At 36.8% G+C, this 15,729-nt stretch overlaps 1 protein-coding gene and 1 non-coding gene across 16 annotated transcripts in view; both read right to left on the bottom strand.

Annotated features, from left to right (window-relative positions):
• Positions 1-15,729, bottom strand: part of RALGAPA1 (Ral GTPase activating protein catalytic alpha subunit 1) — a 276,848-nt gene that overhangs the window by 238,791 nt on the left and 22,328 nt on the right. For all 15 annotated transcript variants that reach the window (XM_021941133.2, XM_021941130.2, XM_021941131.2 and 12 more), the window contains exons 2-3: positions 3,956-4,066; positions 3,309-3,358 (exon numbers count right to left, since the gene is read on the bottom strand). In XM_021941133.2, the coding sequence (XP_021796825.1) occupies positions 3,309-3,358; positions 3,956-4,066 (161 nt within the window). The remainder of the gene's footprint in view (positions 1-3,308; positions 3,359-3,955; positions 4,067-15,729) is intronic.
• LOC116276258 lies at positions 15,582-15,685 on the bottom strand. Its single transcript, XR_004185682.1, has one exon. It is a non-coding gene; the product is annotated as a small nucleolar RNA U13 (small nucleolar RNA).

Raw genomic sequence — 15,729 nt, 5'->3', positions numbered from 1 at the left:
TAAAGGTACTTAGATGCTATGATGGATATAGGTATGAGAGCAAATTTTTTTTTTTTTTTTTTTGAGACCGAGTCTCGTTCTGTCGCCCGGGCTGGAGTGCAGTGGCCGGATCTCAGCTCACTGCAAGCTCCGCCTCCCGGGTTCACACCATTCTCCTGCCTCAGCCTCCTGAGTAGCTAGGACTACAGGCGCCCGCCACCTCGCCCGGCTAGTTTTTGGTATTTTTTTGGTAGAGATGGGGTTTCACTGTGTTAGCCAGGATGGTCTTGATCTCCTAACCTTGTGATCCGCCCGTCTCGGCCTCCCAAAGTGCTGGGATTACAGGCTTGAGCCACCGCGCCCGGCGGAGAGCAAATTTTTTTTTAAGAGGTGGGGGTTTCACCCTGTCACCCTGGCTGCAGTGCAGTGGTGTGATCGTAATTCACCGTAGCCTCAAATTCATGGGTTCAAGCGATTCACTCATCTCGGCCTCCCAAACAGGACTACAGGTGTGTGCCACCATGCCCAGCTCAATTTTTTTTTTTAATTATTTTTGTGGAGATGGAGTATCACTATGTTGTCCAGGCTGTGCCCAAGCTTCTGGCCTCAAGCAATCCTCCTGCCTTGGCCTCCAAAAGTGCTGGGATTACAAGTGTGAGCCACTGCACCCTGACAGAGAGCAGGATTTACAATTTTAGGAGCCCTGTAGTTAAGCTAACATATATAGGTTTCCATTAATTAGTAATAAAATCTTTACACAAATATGTTCAAAACTCTGCCTTTTATTTCCCTTAATATTATACCTGTGTGGATTATTCTCGATCAAGAGCTACCTTACTACTAAACAGTGCTCTCAATACTCACCCACTTGCTGAGTGACATTTTTGTGTGTTTGTTGTTATTGCTGTTCTTACTATTATTTAGAACACCATTAAATGAATGCTCATAAGGGTCAAACACTAGGCACTTTATTATATAATGATATATTAATTAATATACCTTGCATTAATCCTTGCAATCATTCAAAAGGAGGGTTTGTTTATCTCATTCAACAAATGAAGAAATGGGTTAAGTAGTGCACTTAGGTTACAAAGTTAGAAAGTGAAAGAACAGAGGTTCCAAATTCAATTCACCTATTTCCAAAACCTCTACCTTGATAATATACTGATCAAAGGATGACATGCATATTTTATACTTCCTTGTCTTCTCTTTGATATCATCTCCTTTAGTAAACTCCACATGAAAGGATGATACAGAAATTTTAAAGTTCTACACAAATAAATGCTGGTCCCACACGAGACACATAAACTCTTTTACCTTTGTCCTCCCTATGTCACCCACAGCTGGCCAACAACTGCATAATTATATTTATTTTTGTATAGAAAGATATAAAATTATAGAAAAGTTGAAAAGACAAATTTGTAAACTATTCAAAAGCATTTCTAAATTATGACTAATAATTATACTTTAGATTTAGCCCCTTATATCTTTTTATATGGTAAATAAAAAGTTAAAGAGATTACATGTGCCCTAAACTGCACAGAATATAAATCCTCTACCATAATATTATTAACATTACATAATCATGCTTTTTGTTCCAGAAAAAGGAAATCACTTTATTTATGATTTCTTTTTCATCCTTAGTTTCTAAAGGTAGAGGTCCCTTACTATAAATAGAAGAACGTCAGCACAAAAATTAAATGATTTTTTCAAAAGATGAAAACCTGGTATCTCAGATCTTTTTTCTAGCAAAATTTAGTGATCCATTAAAGACAAACATTTCTATGTAAAGAATAAAAAATAATCAGTATATATTACATATAGAAAAATAGTTATTTTTACATATAAGAAATACTCCAAAAGGACTTCTATTAACTAAGCAATCATCTCAGTTTCCTGAATTTAAGGCAAGCATGAACATTTGAAGGAATACTTTCCAGGAATCATTAGCTTGCTTTCTCTGTGGATATTTTTACTCTTTCTCAAAGCATGTATGTTTCAATATTCCCCTTGTGAACAGTTCATGCAAACACTTCAGGAAGTAATATAATCAAATTCCTCAGGGGTCAAGACTAATGAAAATTAACTGCAGAACAGATACTAACATCAGTGTTACTGCTGTTGGGAACTCTTGAAAAAATTCTTTTTATTCCCCCCTCTAACTAAATGAACGGCTAAGAGACATGTAAATGATGTTATTCAAATTCTTCTAAATTATATCAAAATACTAAAGAGTGAATTCTTATTATTTTTGAGACAGGGTCTCACTCTCTTGACCAAGAGTGCAGTGGCACAATCACGGGTCACTATAGTTTCAACCTCCCGGGTTCAAGGGATCCTTCCACCTCAGCCTCCTGAGTCACTACCACTACAACCACCTGCCACCAACATGCCTGGCTAACTTTTTTGATTTTTAGTAGAGACTGTCTTGCTGTGCTGCCCAGGCTGGTCTCTAACTCCTGAGCTCAAATGATCCTCCTGCCTCAGCCTCCCAAAGTGCAGGGATTACTCTGAACCACCACACACAGCCAAGAGTGAATTATCTTTAATTAGCACCAGACAGAATAGCTCCATCTTCAGAAACTAATTTCCGAATTATTTTCTAAGCATCTCGAGTCACTACTCCTGGCTTTCTACAGGTCTCGAAATTCTCAGTGAAGATCAGAATACTCCTATGACTGTTTATCTGTTTACTTTGAAAGAGAATAAAGAGCAAGGAGTTATTTTAAAAGGGGGGTGAAAGGGTCTTAATTTTTAAGAGTGTGATAAATATTTTTTAAAAAAATTAGCAGAGCATCAAAATTTTGTTCATTTACCTATGAGCTATGTTTCCTGACTTTTATTTATAGACTTGCCCCATCTCCAATCTAATGTAAAATGACAATTTTTAAAATATTTAAGACTATTTTAAACAAGTTTGCAATGAAAAGCAGTGAACCAAAACAATAAGTCCCTTAGGTACACAAAAGCTACAGTAATATACCTTCTTAGGTAAGAATGTTTTGGAGTTAAAACAAAAACAAGTTTTCCATTTCACTAAACCTCTGACAAATTAAAAGTTTCATTGTTTGCAAACACATTGAATATCATACCAATTTTGTGGTGTCAAATGTATAAAAACATGATTATATCTGCACCAAAAAGTAATACATTGTACCTTAAAAAGTATAGGATTCAGTCAGGCATATTTTAAAAACTTAGATTTAGTTCTCAGAAAGTCTGGCGAATTCACAGTGTTTCATTACATGTTTTATAATTTAAATATATTCCTTTGTATGTTCCAAAAATTATTTCTGAAAAAGGGAAAAGTTAGATTCAGAAGCACTTACCTCAAAAATAAAAAGTATAGCATCCAACTCCTCTCTTTGAGACTTGTGACCTAAAACATTTTTATAAGAAAACATTTAAAACATATCATTTTGCCCTCATTGTTAACAATCACTTAATGAACTTAAAATATTTCAAGAATGAAGGTTTTTTTTTTCCCCCAGCAATTATCTAGTAAAATGTTTAAAGCATACTCCATTCATTGTGAAGACAATATCATAGTCACTCTCTTTACTCTATTGAGTACTGTAATTAAATTTAGGTTCTACATATTTATGTCTAGAAACAAATCATGACATATTACAAAGCACTTCAAATAAGCTCTGAAAATGAAAATATGAAAACGACCGCTCAAACGTGTCACATGCTCCTAGGGCAGAACCAAAGAAGGCAGAATGAGGGAACAAATCAACCTGACCAGTGAAAAAGTAAATCTTCAAAGCCATTGTAAAGTAAAAAGGATAGTAATGCTAACACATTAGTTGTCTTTCAAACACAGGTCACTAGCCCTATGACAATAGTGTGAGAGGGAAAGCAAAAAGCTGTCTGACAAAAATAAATGAAACAATATGTCCAAGAGTCTATAAGTTATGTTTATGACAATTATTAGAAATATTAACATAAGCCAAGATACATGTTAGTATCTTACCTTTCTGTTTAAGACTAGCTTCAATAGTCACAAAATTTTCAAAGAACACATAGTATATATGTGAAAAATGTTGGTCGAAAAACTGTTTAAGATCAATAGATTCTGCATTCTCTGAAAAATAAAAACAATTTACTGATTATTTACATGTATGTTAAATCAAGTTTAGCAAATATTCAGCGACAAGTTTCCTTCAAAGTCAAAGAACTGCTCCTAAAATTCTATTCTATTATTTACAATATGTATTTCTACGTCTATATCCTCATTCTTAAAACTTTAGTCCTTGCAGATGTTAGTTTTAATTTTAAAAACTGATCAAGAAAACAATGGCTCAGAAAAACTTATCCAAAATAATTAATCATACAAAAAAAAAAAAGTTAAGTTCTATTTGCAATTCATAGCTACAGCTTTCCTAACGTTCTCTCCAAGACAGTTTAAAATCAGAATAATAATTTATGATATCTGAAGGTCAGGCACGGTGGCTCACGCCTGTAATCCCAACACTTTGGGAGGCCGAGGCGGGCAGATACCTGAGGTCAGGAGTTTGAGACAAGCCTGGCCAACACGGTGAAACCTCATCTCTACTAAAAATACAAAAATCAGCTGGGTGTGTTGGCGTGCGCCTGTAATCTCAGCTACTTGGGAGGCTGAGGCATGAGAATCACTTGAATCCAGGAGGCAGAGGCTACAGTGAGCCAAGATCATACCATTGCATTCTAGCCTGGGAGACAGAGTGAGAATCCACCTCAGGGAAAAAAAAAAAAAGAATAATTTATAATGTCTGAAACTATTTATTCAGTAAATAGGTACCCAACAATAGGCTTTGTAAATAAGTATTTAGGGATTAAAAAGCTTAAACACAGACAGTACTGCTCTAAAGAAACTGTCAGTAAGAGCAGAGCATGCAAAATTAAACGAATAATTGTATGAACAGTAGAAAGTGTTAGTACTAAAAGTGAGATGTCAAAGTATATGGCAATTTAGAAACACAAAAGTACTTTCAAAGCTCAATAAAACACAAACGTGGGGAAAGAAAAAAGGCCTGACAGAGTACATAATATCTGAAAAGACTTTTAAGGACAGGAAGAACACTAGACATAAAGTGGTGGAGTTGAATGGGAAGGACATTCAAGGCATAAAAAATACATGGAGTAAGAAGAAAAACGTGAGGTATGCATGTATACATACGTAACAAACCTGCGTGTTATACATACATACGCTAGAACTTAAAGTATAATTTTAAAAAATAAAAAATAATTTACTATGAAGCTTAAAAAAAAAAAAAAGTCAAAGTGGCCTGGTTCTCTCATAATCTCTGAGATCCAGACTGGAGAAAACTGTAGTTTCTGGGTCCTTCTTGGAAAAGATTAGCAAATGCAGAACCAGCAATCTGTCTAAATCAGTACTGTCTCCTAGAAATATAATGCAAGCCACAAATATTAGCTACATATGTGATTTTAAATTTCCTTGCAATCACATTTTAAGAAATAAAATGACATGGGGAAATTAATTGTAATAATATATTTTGTTAACAAAAAGAAATCATTTTTAAGTGCTACCAATAAAAACTTATTAATGAAAAAAAGAAAGAAAAACGTGAGTTATGATAGTATCCAGAAAAAAAATTCATTTTGGCTAAAGCTTAGAACATTTTAATAAAAATAAACAAGTAGACTTGAGATATGCTTCCATGTACTTATGTATATGTATATGTATTTATGCATAGAAGATACCAAACAACTAGGCAGCATTACCTCTAGGGAGCATGACTAGTCTTATTGTTGCTTAGTTCATTTTCAGGGTAAGTGAGAACATTAGTGAAAAAGAGTGGAGAAATTATACTTTATATACTTCCTACTATTCTAAACTGTTTATAAAAAGCACATTACTTCTCTTACAATACAAAATAGAATTTTTTGTTTCTGTTTTATTTTTTTAAGATGGTGTCTTGCTCTGCGGCCCAGGCTGTAGTGAAGTGGTACAATCTTGGCTAACTGCAACCTCCATCTCCAGGGTTCAAGCGATTCTCCTGTCTCAGACTCCCGAGTAGCTGGGATTACAGGTGCCCACTACCACACCTGGCTAATTTGTATATTTTCAGCAGAGACGGGGTTTCACCATGTTGGCCAGCCTGATTTCAAGTGATCTGCCCACCTCAGTCTCCCAAAGTGCTGCGATTACAGGCGTGAGCCACCGCGTCCAGCCTCAAAATATAATTTTAAAAGGCAACTGAAAAAATAAAAGATTTTTGAAAGGAAATAAAGAAATATTCATTGTAAATAAACTCAAGTTAAAGGTAAACATCAATTAATTTCTTAGAATGCACTAAGGCTCAACAGAAGATTTCAAAATAATGTGAAATAGTAACAACATACAGAAAGTACTTTAAACTCTTTCATTATCATATCCTATGAATATTCATTATAATTTTTTGGAGGGGACAGGGTCTCACTCTGTCACTCAGGCTAGAGTGCAGTGGCATGATTACAACTCACTGCAGCCTCATCCTGAGTTCAAGCAATCCTCCCACCTCAGCCTCCAAAAGTACCTGGGACCTAGGTACCTCCCCACCACACCTAGCTAACTTTTGTAGAGATGGGGTCTTGTTATGTTGCCCAGGCTGGTCTCCTGTCTTGGTCTCAAAGTGTTGGGGATTACAGGTGTGAGTCACAACACCTGGCATAGTAACTCTTTAGTGATGTTTTATCTATGTGATTTTCCAAGACTGTTTTTTTGTTCTGCCATTCCACAAGGAAAGGGATAGATGCCTTTCCTCTCTATTCCCTTGGATTCTGTACATTTATCTTTTATGGAAAGAACAATGTTTCAACTGTCTTATCGTCTTTCTTCCAGGACTAGTCTAGCATCTTTAGAATAGAAACTGTGTCTACCTCAGGATTTCTAAAAATTGGCACAATGCTGAGCAAACAATACGTACTCAAATGTGTTTTATTACTAACAAAATTAATTATTTTTACTTTATTATAGTCAGTTCATACAATATGGAAATTTTTACCTTGGAAAAGACTGCATAACCTACTGACAGGAAAATAGCACAGACTCATCTTGACTGGAATTACAATACCCAGATTTCACTCCTGTTTGTAACACTTACAACTTATGTGACTTTTCACAGAACTAGACAAAATAATAATGCTTAACACAAAGTGAATGTTTTCTAAACAATGCGCACTATTCTCAGCACTTTACAGAAACTAATTCCTATAATCTACATACCAATACTACTAAATTAGTACCATTATTATCTCCATTTTACAGATGAGAAAATTTAGGTACAGAGAGTCTAAGAAACTTAGTTCATAAGCAGAGTCAGGATTTAAACAACAAGAACCCTAGGTCTATTCAGTCTCCAATGTAACACATCTGTAAAAAAAAGAATACTAAATATTTACCTGTTATCTGCCTATAAGAATAATAGTCATCAAACACTAGTTAAATATATTTTATCAAATATCAAAAAGACATACAACTGAAATAAAGAGGAAAGGTGTTCTAGTTTTCCCACAGAATAGTTTAAAGAATTATGAAATTAGAATAAAACAGGCTTGGGCTGAGCAAGGTGGTTGACATCTGTAATCCCAGTACTTTAGGAGGCTGAAGTGGGAGAGTTGGAGGCCAGGAGTTTGAGACCAGCCTGGGCAACACATTGAGACCCCATTTCTACAAAACTAAAAAATCAGCCAAGTATGGTGGCATGTACCTATAGTCCCAGCAACTCTGGAGACTAAGGTGGGGGAATTCCTTGAGCCTAGGAATTTAAGCTAAGTTGCAGTGTGCTATGATTGAGCCAACGCACTACAGTCTAGGCAACAGAGGGGGAGACCTTGTCACTAAAAATAACAATAATAATAATGATAATAAAGAAAGAAATAGGCTGCTATAATTACCTCTAAATTTCCTAAAATTAATGTTTCAAAAACACAATGTTCTAGGAGAAAAAAGAAAATGGGAACAATAACAAAGCAAACCAGAAAAAAACACAACAAAAGCAAATATGAATCAACTCAAGATTTTGCAACATATTAGGAGCCAAAATATTGTCTCTCGATTTCCTTCCCATAAGGCATGCTAACAAAGTCTGGAAATTATGTACTTTCTTTTTTTTTTTTTCCTTGAGACGGAGTCTGGCTCTGTCGCCCAGGCTGGAGTGCAGTGGCACAATCTCGGCTCACTGCAAGCTCCGCCTCCTGGGTTCACGCCATTCTCCTGCCTCAGCCCCCAGAGTAGCTGGGACTACAGGCGCCCGCCATCACGCCCAGCTAATGTTTTCTATTTTTAGTAGAGACGGGGTTTCACCGTGTTAGCCAGGATGGTCTGGATCTCCTGACCTCGTGATCCGCCCGCCTCGGCCTCCCACAGTGCTGGGATTACAGGCTTGAGCCACAGCGCCCGGCCAAATTATGTACTTTCTAATGCTAATGAAAATGATCAAAATTAGGCTGGGCGCAGTGGCTCATGCCTATAATTCCAGGACTGTAGGAGGCCGAGGTGGGCGGATCCCGAGGTGGGCGGATCACGAGGTTAAGAGATCGAGACCATCCTGGCCAACACGGTAAAACCCCATCTCTACTAAAAATACAAAAATTAGCTGGGCGTGGTGGTGGGCACCTGTAGTTCCAGCTACCCGGGAGGCTGAATCAGAAGAATCACTTGAACCCGGGAGGCAGAGGTTGCATTGAGTCAAGATGGCACCACTGCACTCCAGCCTGGGTAACAGCGCTAGACTCTGTCTCAAAAAAAAAAAAAAAAAAAAAAAATTACTAGGGAAGAAGGACATTTTGTAATGGTTAAAGGGTTAATATTTTAAGAAGATATAACAATTGTGAACATACATGCACTTAACAACAGAACTCCCAACCCCAAAGCAGAAACTGACAGAATTGAAGGAATATACAGACAATTCAATGATGGTTTTAAGAGTCAACACTCTACTTTCAATAATGAATAGAAAAGACAGAAGTGAAAATAGAAGACCTAAACAATACTATAATGCAACCAGATCTAACAGACATCTATTGAATGCCCATCCAACAACAAAGGAATACACAGTCTTTTCAAATGCACATGGATACTATCCAAAATAGATCATATGTAAGGCTATAAAATAAACTTCAGTAACTTAAAAGGACTGAAGACAAAGTATGTTATCTGACCACAGTGGAATGAAATTAGAAATCAATAACACAAGGAAATTAAGAAAACTCACAAATATGTGGAAATTTAGCAATACCCAACTAAATAACCAATTGGTCAAAGAAAAATCACAGGAGAAGTTAGAAAATCTTTGAGATGAATGTAAATGAAAACACAACATACCAAAACTTATGGCATCCAGCTAATGCAGTGCTTACAGAAAAATCTATAGCTTTAAACTGCTATATGAAAAAGAAATCTGAAAATCAACCTAATGTTCCACCTTAGGAAGTAAGAACATTGGCTGGGCGCGTTGGTTCATGCCTATAATCCCAACCCTTTGGGAGGCCGAGGCAGGAGTCTCAATTGAGCCCGGCAGTTCAAGACCAGCCAGGGCAACATAGTGAGACTCCATCTCTACAAAGAAATTAAAAATAGCCAGGTGTGGTCATACATACATACAAAAATAAGGAGCAAACTAATCCTAAAGCACAAAGAAGGAAATAAAGATTAGAAAGGACATAAATGGAGACCAAAAAAAAATAAAAAACAAAAAAAAACAAAAAAAATCATTGAAACAAAAATTGGTTCTTTGAAAAACTCAACAAACTTGACAAACTGTTAGCTAGACTGTCCAAAATGAGAAAGACATAAGATTCAAATCACTAATCTGGACTGGAATATAACACATTACTACCAACCCTACAGAAATAAAAATCAAGAGAATACTATAAGCAACTATAAGTATGCTAGCAAATCAGACAGCCTATATGAAATGAACAAATTACTAGAAAGCCACAAACCACCAAAACTGATTCAAGAAGACATAGAAATGCTAAAACAACCTTCAATGAATGAGAAGATTGAATTAGTGAGGGGGAAAAAAACTACTTCAAAGAAAAGCTTGGACTCAAATGGCTTATGGGTGAATCCTATCAACTCTTCCAAAAAATAGAGTATACTTCCTGCTCATTCTATGAGGTCAATACTCTCATACCAAGATCAGACAAAAACATTACAAGAAAAATACAGACCAATATCCTCTATGAATATGAATGTAAAAATCCTTGACAAAATACTAGAAAACTGAATCTAGTGCTATATATATATATATGCATACACACACACACATACACATTCACACTATGACTAAGTGACATTCATCCTAGAAGGCAAGGTTGGTTCAATATACAAAAATCAATCACTGTAACACCTTATGTTAACATAAAGGTCAAAACTCACATGATAGTTTCAATAGACACAGAAAAAACATCTGACAAAACCCAACATCATTTCATCCTAAAGATACTCAAAAAGCTAGGAAAAGAACAGTATTTCTTAACCTGATAAAGGGTATCTATGAAAAGGTCACAAGTAACATCACACTTAGTGATAAAAGATTGAAAGCTTTACCCCTAAAAGCATGAACAAGACAAGGATGTCTTTTTGTTACTTTTAATATTATACTATAAATTCTAGCCAAGACAGTTACACATGAAACAGAAATAGAAGCCATACACATTGTAAAGTCCAAAGCATTACTATCTCTACTCATAAATGACATGATCTTGGATATCGAAAATCCTAAGGAATGCACCAAAAAATCCTATCATACTGACAAACAAGCTCAACTAGGTTGCAGAATACAAGATCAATAAGAAAAATCAACTGTATTTCTATACACTGGCAATGAACAACACAAAAGTGAAATTAAGCAAACAATTCCATTTACAATAGTATGAAAAAGAATAAAATACTTAAATTTAACAAAAGAAGTACAAGACTTGTATACTGGAAACTTACAAAACATTACTAAAAAAAAAGACTAAAACAAATGGAGACATTCTCTGTGTTTAAGACTGAATGCTGTTAAGATAGCAACAGCCCCCAAATATACCTAAAGATTCAATGTACTCTTTTTTTTTTTCTATTTTTTCTTTTTTTGAGACAGAGTATCATTCTGTTGCTCAGGCTGGAGTGCAGTGGCAGGATCTCAGCTCACTGCAACCTCCGCCTTCCAGGTTCAAGAGATTCTCCTGCCTCAGCCTCCTGAGTAGCTGCAATTACATGCATTTGCCACCACACCCAGCTAATTTCTGTATTTTTAGTAGAGACGAGGTTGGCCAGGCTGGTCTTGAACTCCTAACCTCAGGTGATCCGCCCACCATGGCCTCCCAAAGTGCTGGGATTACAGGTGTGAGCTACCGCACCCAGCCTTAATGCACTCTTTACCAAAATCCGAACATAGTTTTTTGCAAAAACTGACAAGTTAATCCTAAAATTCAAAAGAAAATGCAAGTGACCCAGAATAGTCAAAATAGTCTTTTTTTTTTTTTTTAAATGGAGTCTCACTCTGTTACCTAGGCTGGAACGCAGTGGCGCAGTCACAGCTCACTGCAGCCTCAACCTCCCGGACTCAAGCAATCTTCCCACCTCAGCCTCCTGAATCACTGGGACTACAAGTGTATGACATCATACCTGGCTCATTTTTAAAATTTTTTGTAGAGACAGGCGTTGCCACATGTTGCCCAGGCTGGTCTCAAACTCCTGGACTCAAGTGACCCTCTCACCTCTACTTCCAAAGTCCTGAGATTACAGGCATGAGCTACCATGAACAATGCTGGAGAACTGACATTTTCTCATTTCAAAACTTACTACAAAGCTACACTAATCAACAGAGTATGGTACTGGGATAGGGATAGACATATAGATGAATAGAACAATGAGAGTTCAGAAATAAATCCTTACACTGATGATCAACTGATCATCGACAAGGGTACCAAACAACTCAATGAGGAAAAAAAAAAAGTATTTTTAACAAATGGTTGATTTTTTTTTCCTCATTGAGCTGTTCAGTACCCTTCAAAAGTCTTTTCAACAGATGGTCGAAAAGAATGAAGACTATACTTGAAAAATTAACTCAAAATGGATCAAAAACCAAAAACCTAAATGTAAAAACTAAAATTATAAAACTCAGAATAAAACATGACCTTGAATCAGTCAGTTCTTTCTTAGATATGACACTAAATGCACAAGCAACAAAAGAAAAAATAAATTTGACTTCATCAAAATTCAAAACCTTTTTGCTTCAGAGGACATTATTAAGAAAATGAGAAAATAACCTACAGAATGCAAGAAAATATTTGCCAATTATATACCTGATTTTAAAACATTAGTATCCAGAATATAGAAATAATTCTTATAATACAATTGTAAAAAAATTTTTTTAATGATCAAAGGATTTGAATATATATTTCTCCTAAGAAGATATATGAATAGCTAGTAAGCTCATGAAAAAATCATTAGCCATCAGGGAAATGCAAAGCAAAACCACAATGAGATACCACTTCCAACCCACTATGATAGCTATAATCAGAAAGACAAACAATACCAAGTGTTGGCAATATGGGGAAATTTGAATCTTTGTACGTTGCTGGTAGGAATATAAATGATAATGCCACTCTGGAAAACAGTGTGGCAGGTCCCTAAAAAGTTAAATATAGAGTTATCATATGACCCAGCAATTCCATTCCTGGAACATTATATACCCAAGAATTGAAAACATAAGCTCAGGCTGGGCAACATGGCAAAAGTGTCTCATCTCTATCAAAAAAAGAAAAAGAAAGAAAATGTATGCCCACAAAAATGTTCAGAACATTATTATTCATGATGGTCAAACAGTGGAAATAACCCAAATGTCCATCAATTGATGAATGGACAGACAAAATATGGTATAATCCATACAATGAATATTATCTAGCCGTACAAAGCACGAAGTAGTAGTATATGCTACAATGTGATGGACTTTGAAAACATTATGCTAAGTGAAAGAAGCCAGACACAAAAGGCCATATATTTCTTATTTTATTTATATGAAACATGCAGAAGAGTCAACCATAGAGATGGAAAGTATCTAATGGCTGGTGCGGGCAGGAAGTAAAGAGAAATGGGGTGTGACTGCTAAAAGGTATGACTTTGTTTCTTTTCCTTTTTTGTCGATCTATTCCTTTTAGCTCATCTAATATTCAACCCCTTGACATCCTAATTTGTGAGATCTGCCAGACCCTACCTCGCTAAGTGAATCTGAGAGCTTTACCTTCTTGGGCAGTTTGAAAAGAATTAACATAAAAAGGAGCAGAAGAGCTCATGGAGATTAGACTGAGAAAAGCAATTTTTTCCCCATGTCTAGATATTACACATTGTTATATCATCAAGTTACTGATATTTGTTGCAAGCAAATGCATTACCTTCACATTTACGCAGTTGAAGACTAGCTAGCTATTAGTATACCATTATTATAGAATACAAAATAATGTCATTTTTAAAATTGAGTAGTCTGATAATAGGAGAGTAATCAAAATACAGTACTACTGGTCATGCATGGTGGTTCACACCCATAATCTCAACACTTTGGGAGGTTGAAGTGGGAGGATAGCTTGAGGCCAGGGATTTGAGACCAGCCTGGCAATATAGCCAGACCCTATCTCTACAAGTAAATAAATAAATAAATAAAAAATAAAACAGTACTGCCAATATTCTGTATCTAGTTCTACATGTCCAAAACAGATAATTTCCTGATTCATTAAATCATTTCCCTAACACTCAAAGACATTCTTTTGGATACTGAAAATAATTAAACATATGGTATCTGGAAATTTAAAATCTAAAGTGGCTAAAACAAATATAGGCAGACATTTTGTAAACATTAAGTTTTTGCACAATGCAAATACTTTAAATAATAGAGAAGTAAAAAGAGGTTTTATATACTGGGAAATGTATTACACTGAATAAGAAAAATCCTGTTACACTGGGAAGAGAAAATATACTTTGAAACAACAGAGGATAAAAGCAGAGGAAGTTAATTCTAAATGCACTGTATAGCTCATGTTCTCGAACTGCGAGTGAAGGATGAGTGTTTTTGTTTTTGTTTTTAAATTCCAATTTGTCACAGACCAACGCTTTACGATAAATGTATTACTAGAAAATAAGGTGAAAAGCACCAGGATTGATCTACACCCCATTTCATAAGACAAGTCCACTAATCACGTGCTTGGATATCACAGTACTGTCAAACTGAGATGACCCACTGAGATGACCTTCTCAACATACTCAATTTCCATAATTAAGCTGTTGCAGACCTGTAATAACAGTCAGTAAACTAGTACCAGTTTGTGGACTACATTTTGAGTAATAGTATTGACTATGGGAAGAAGGAATGGGCCAGGCGCAGTGGCTCATGCCTGCAATCCCAGCACTTTGGGAGGCTGAGGTGGGTGGATCACTTGTGCTCGCTCAAGAGTTTGAGACCATCTCAACAAAAAAATACAAAAAATTAGCTGGGCGTGGTAGTGCACAACTGTGGTTCCAGCTACTCGGGAGGCTGAGGTGGGAGAATTGCTTGAGCCTGGGAGGCAGAGGTTGTAGTGAGCTGAGATTGTGCCACTGCACTCCAACCTGGGTGACAGAGTGAGATCTTGTCTCACAAAGAAAAAAAACATAAGAGAAGGAATGATACAGAGTTTCTTTTTCTTTTTTTTTTGAGACGGAGTCTGGCTCTGTCGCCCAGGCTGGAGTGCAGTGGTGCGATCTCGGCTCACTGCAAGCTCCGCCTACCGGGTTCACGCCATTCTCCTGCCTCAGCCTCCTGAGTAGCTGGGACTATAGGCACCCGCCACCGCGCCGGGCTAATTTTTTGTATTTTTAGTAGAGACGGGGTTTCACCGTGGTCTCGATCTCCTGACCTTGTGATCCGCCCGCCTCGGCCTCCCAAAGTGCTGGGATTACAGGCGTGAGCCACCGCGCCCGGCGCTACAGTTTCAGTGTGTAGGCTGAACAGACTTGATAGTGGAGCCGGAGGTAAGAAATAAAGAAATATGTTCCTGTTATGAATTTGCCAGTAAAACAGGGTTTTAAAAAGTAGAGTGATACAGTCAGAGAAGTGGCATCATCTCCATTTCTGAAATCTTGATTAAAATCTGTTTACCAGCCGGGCACAGTGGCTCTGGCCTGTAATCACACCACTTTGGGAGGCTGAGGTGGGCAGATCACGAGGTCACGAGGTCAGGAGATTGAGACCATCCTGGCTAACCCCGTCTCTACTAAAAAATACAAAAAGTTAGCCAGGCGTGCTGGCGGGCGCCTGTAGTCCCAGCTACTTGGGAGGCTGAGGCAGGAGAACGGCATGAACCCGGGAGGTGGAGGTTGCAGTGAGCCGAGATCACACCACTGCATTCCAGCACTCTGTTTAAAAAAAAAAAAATCTGGTTACCTAATCCATAAAGCATCTCTCCACAGTATCTCTCACAAACACTAGTTCTTTTCTATTTACCTTGCTATTAAATCAAAATTTTAAGGTTGAGGTCTAATATCTTCATTTTTAAAAGCTAGAAGGACCACTGCCTTCCACTTGCCTGCATTCATGTCTGTGCTCTTATCCTAACTGCTTTTCCTTCATGTCTTTTTTTAAAAAAAATCGTATCAGATGAGTAATGTGCCAACATCATAAAAAGGTTTGTGGGAGGTACATCTCATATATGAGTGTGAAAACCCAATCATCACGCTTATGAACTACAAAAGGCTCTCTTCCTTCACTTCTATCTATTGAAATTCTAATCATCATCTTC

Source organism: Papio anubis, chromosome 7 (genome assembly GCF_008728515.1).
Source record: "Papio anubis isolate 15944 chromosome 7, Panubis1.0, whole genome shotgun sequence".
In the NCBI taxonomy this organism is placed as follows: Eukaryota; Metazoa; Chordata; class Mammalia; order Primates; family Cercopithecidae; genus Papio; species Papio anubis.
Note: the sequence above shows the minus strand (reverse complement) of the source record. Positions and strands in the feature narration are given on the sequence as shown.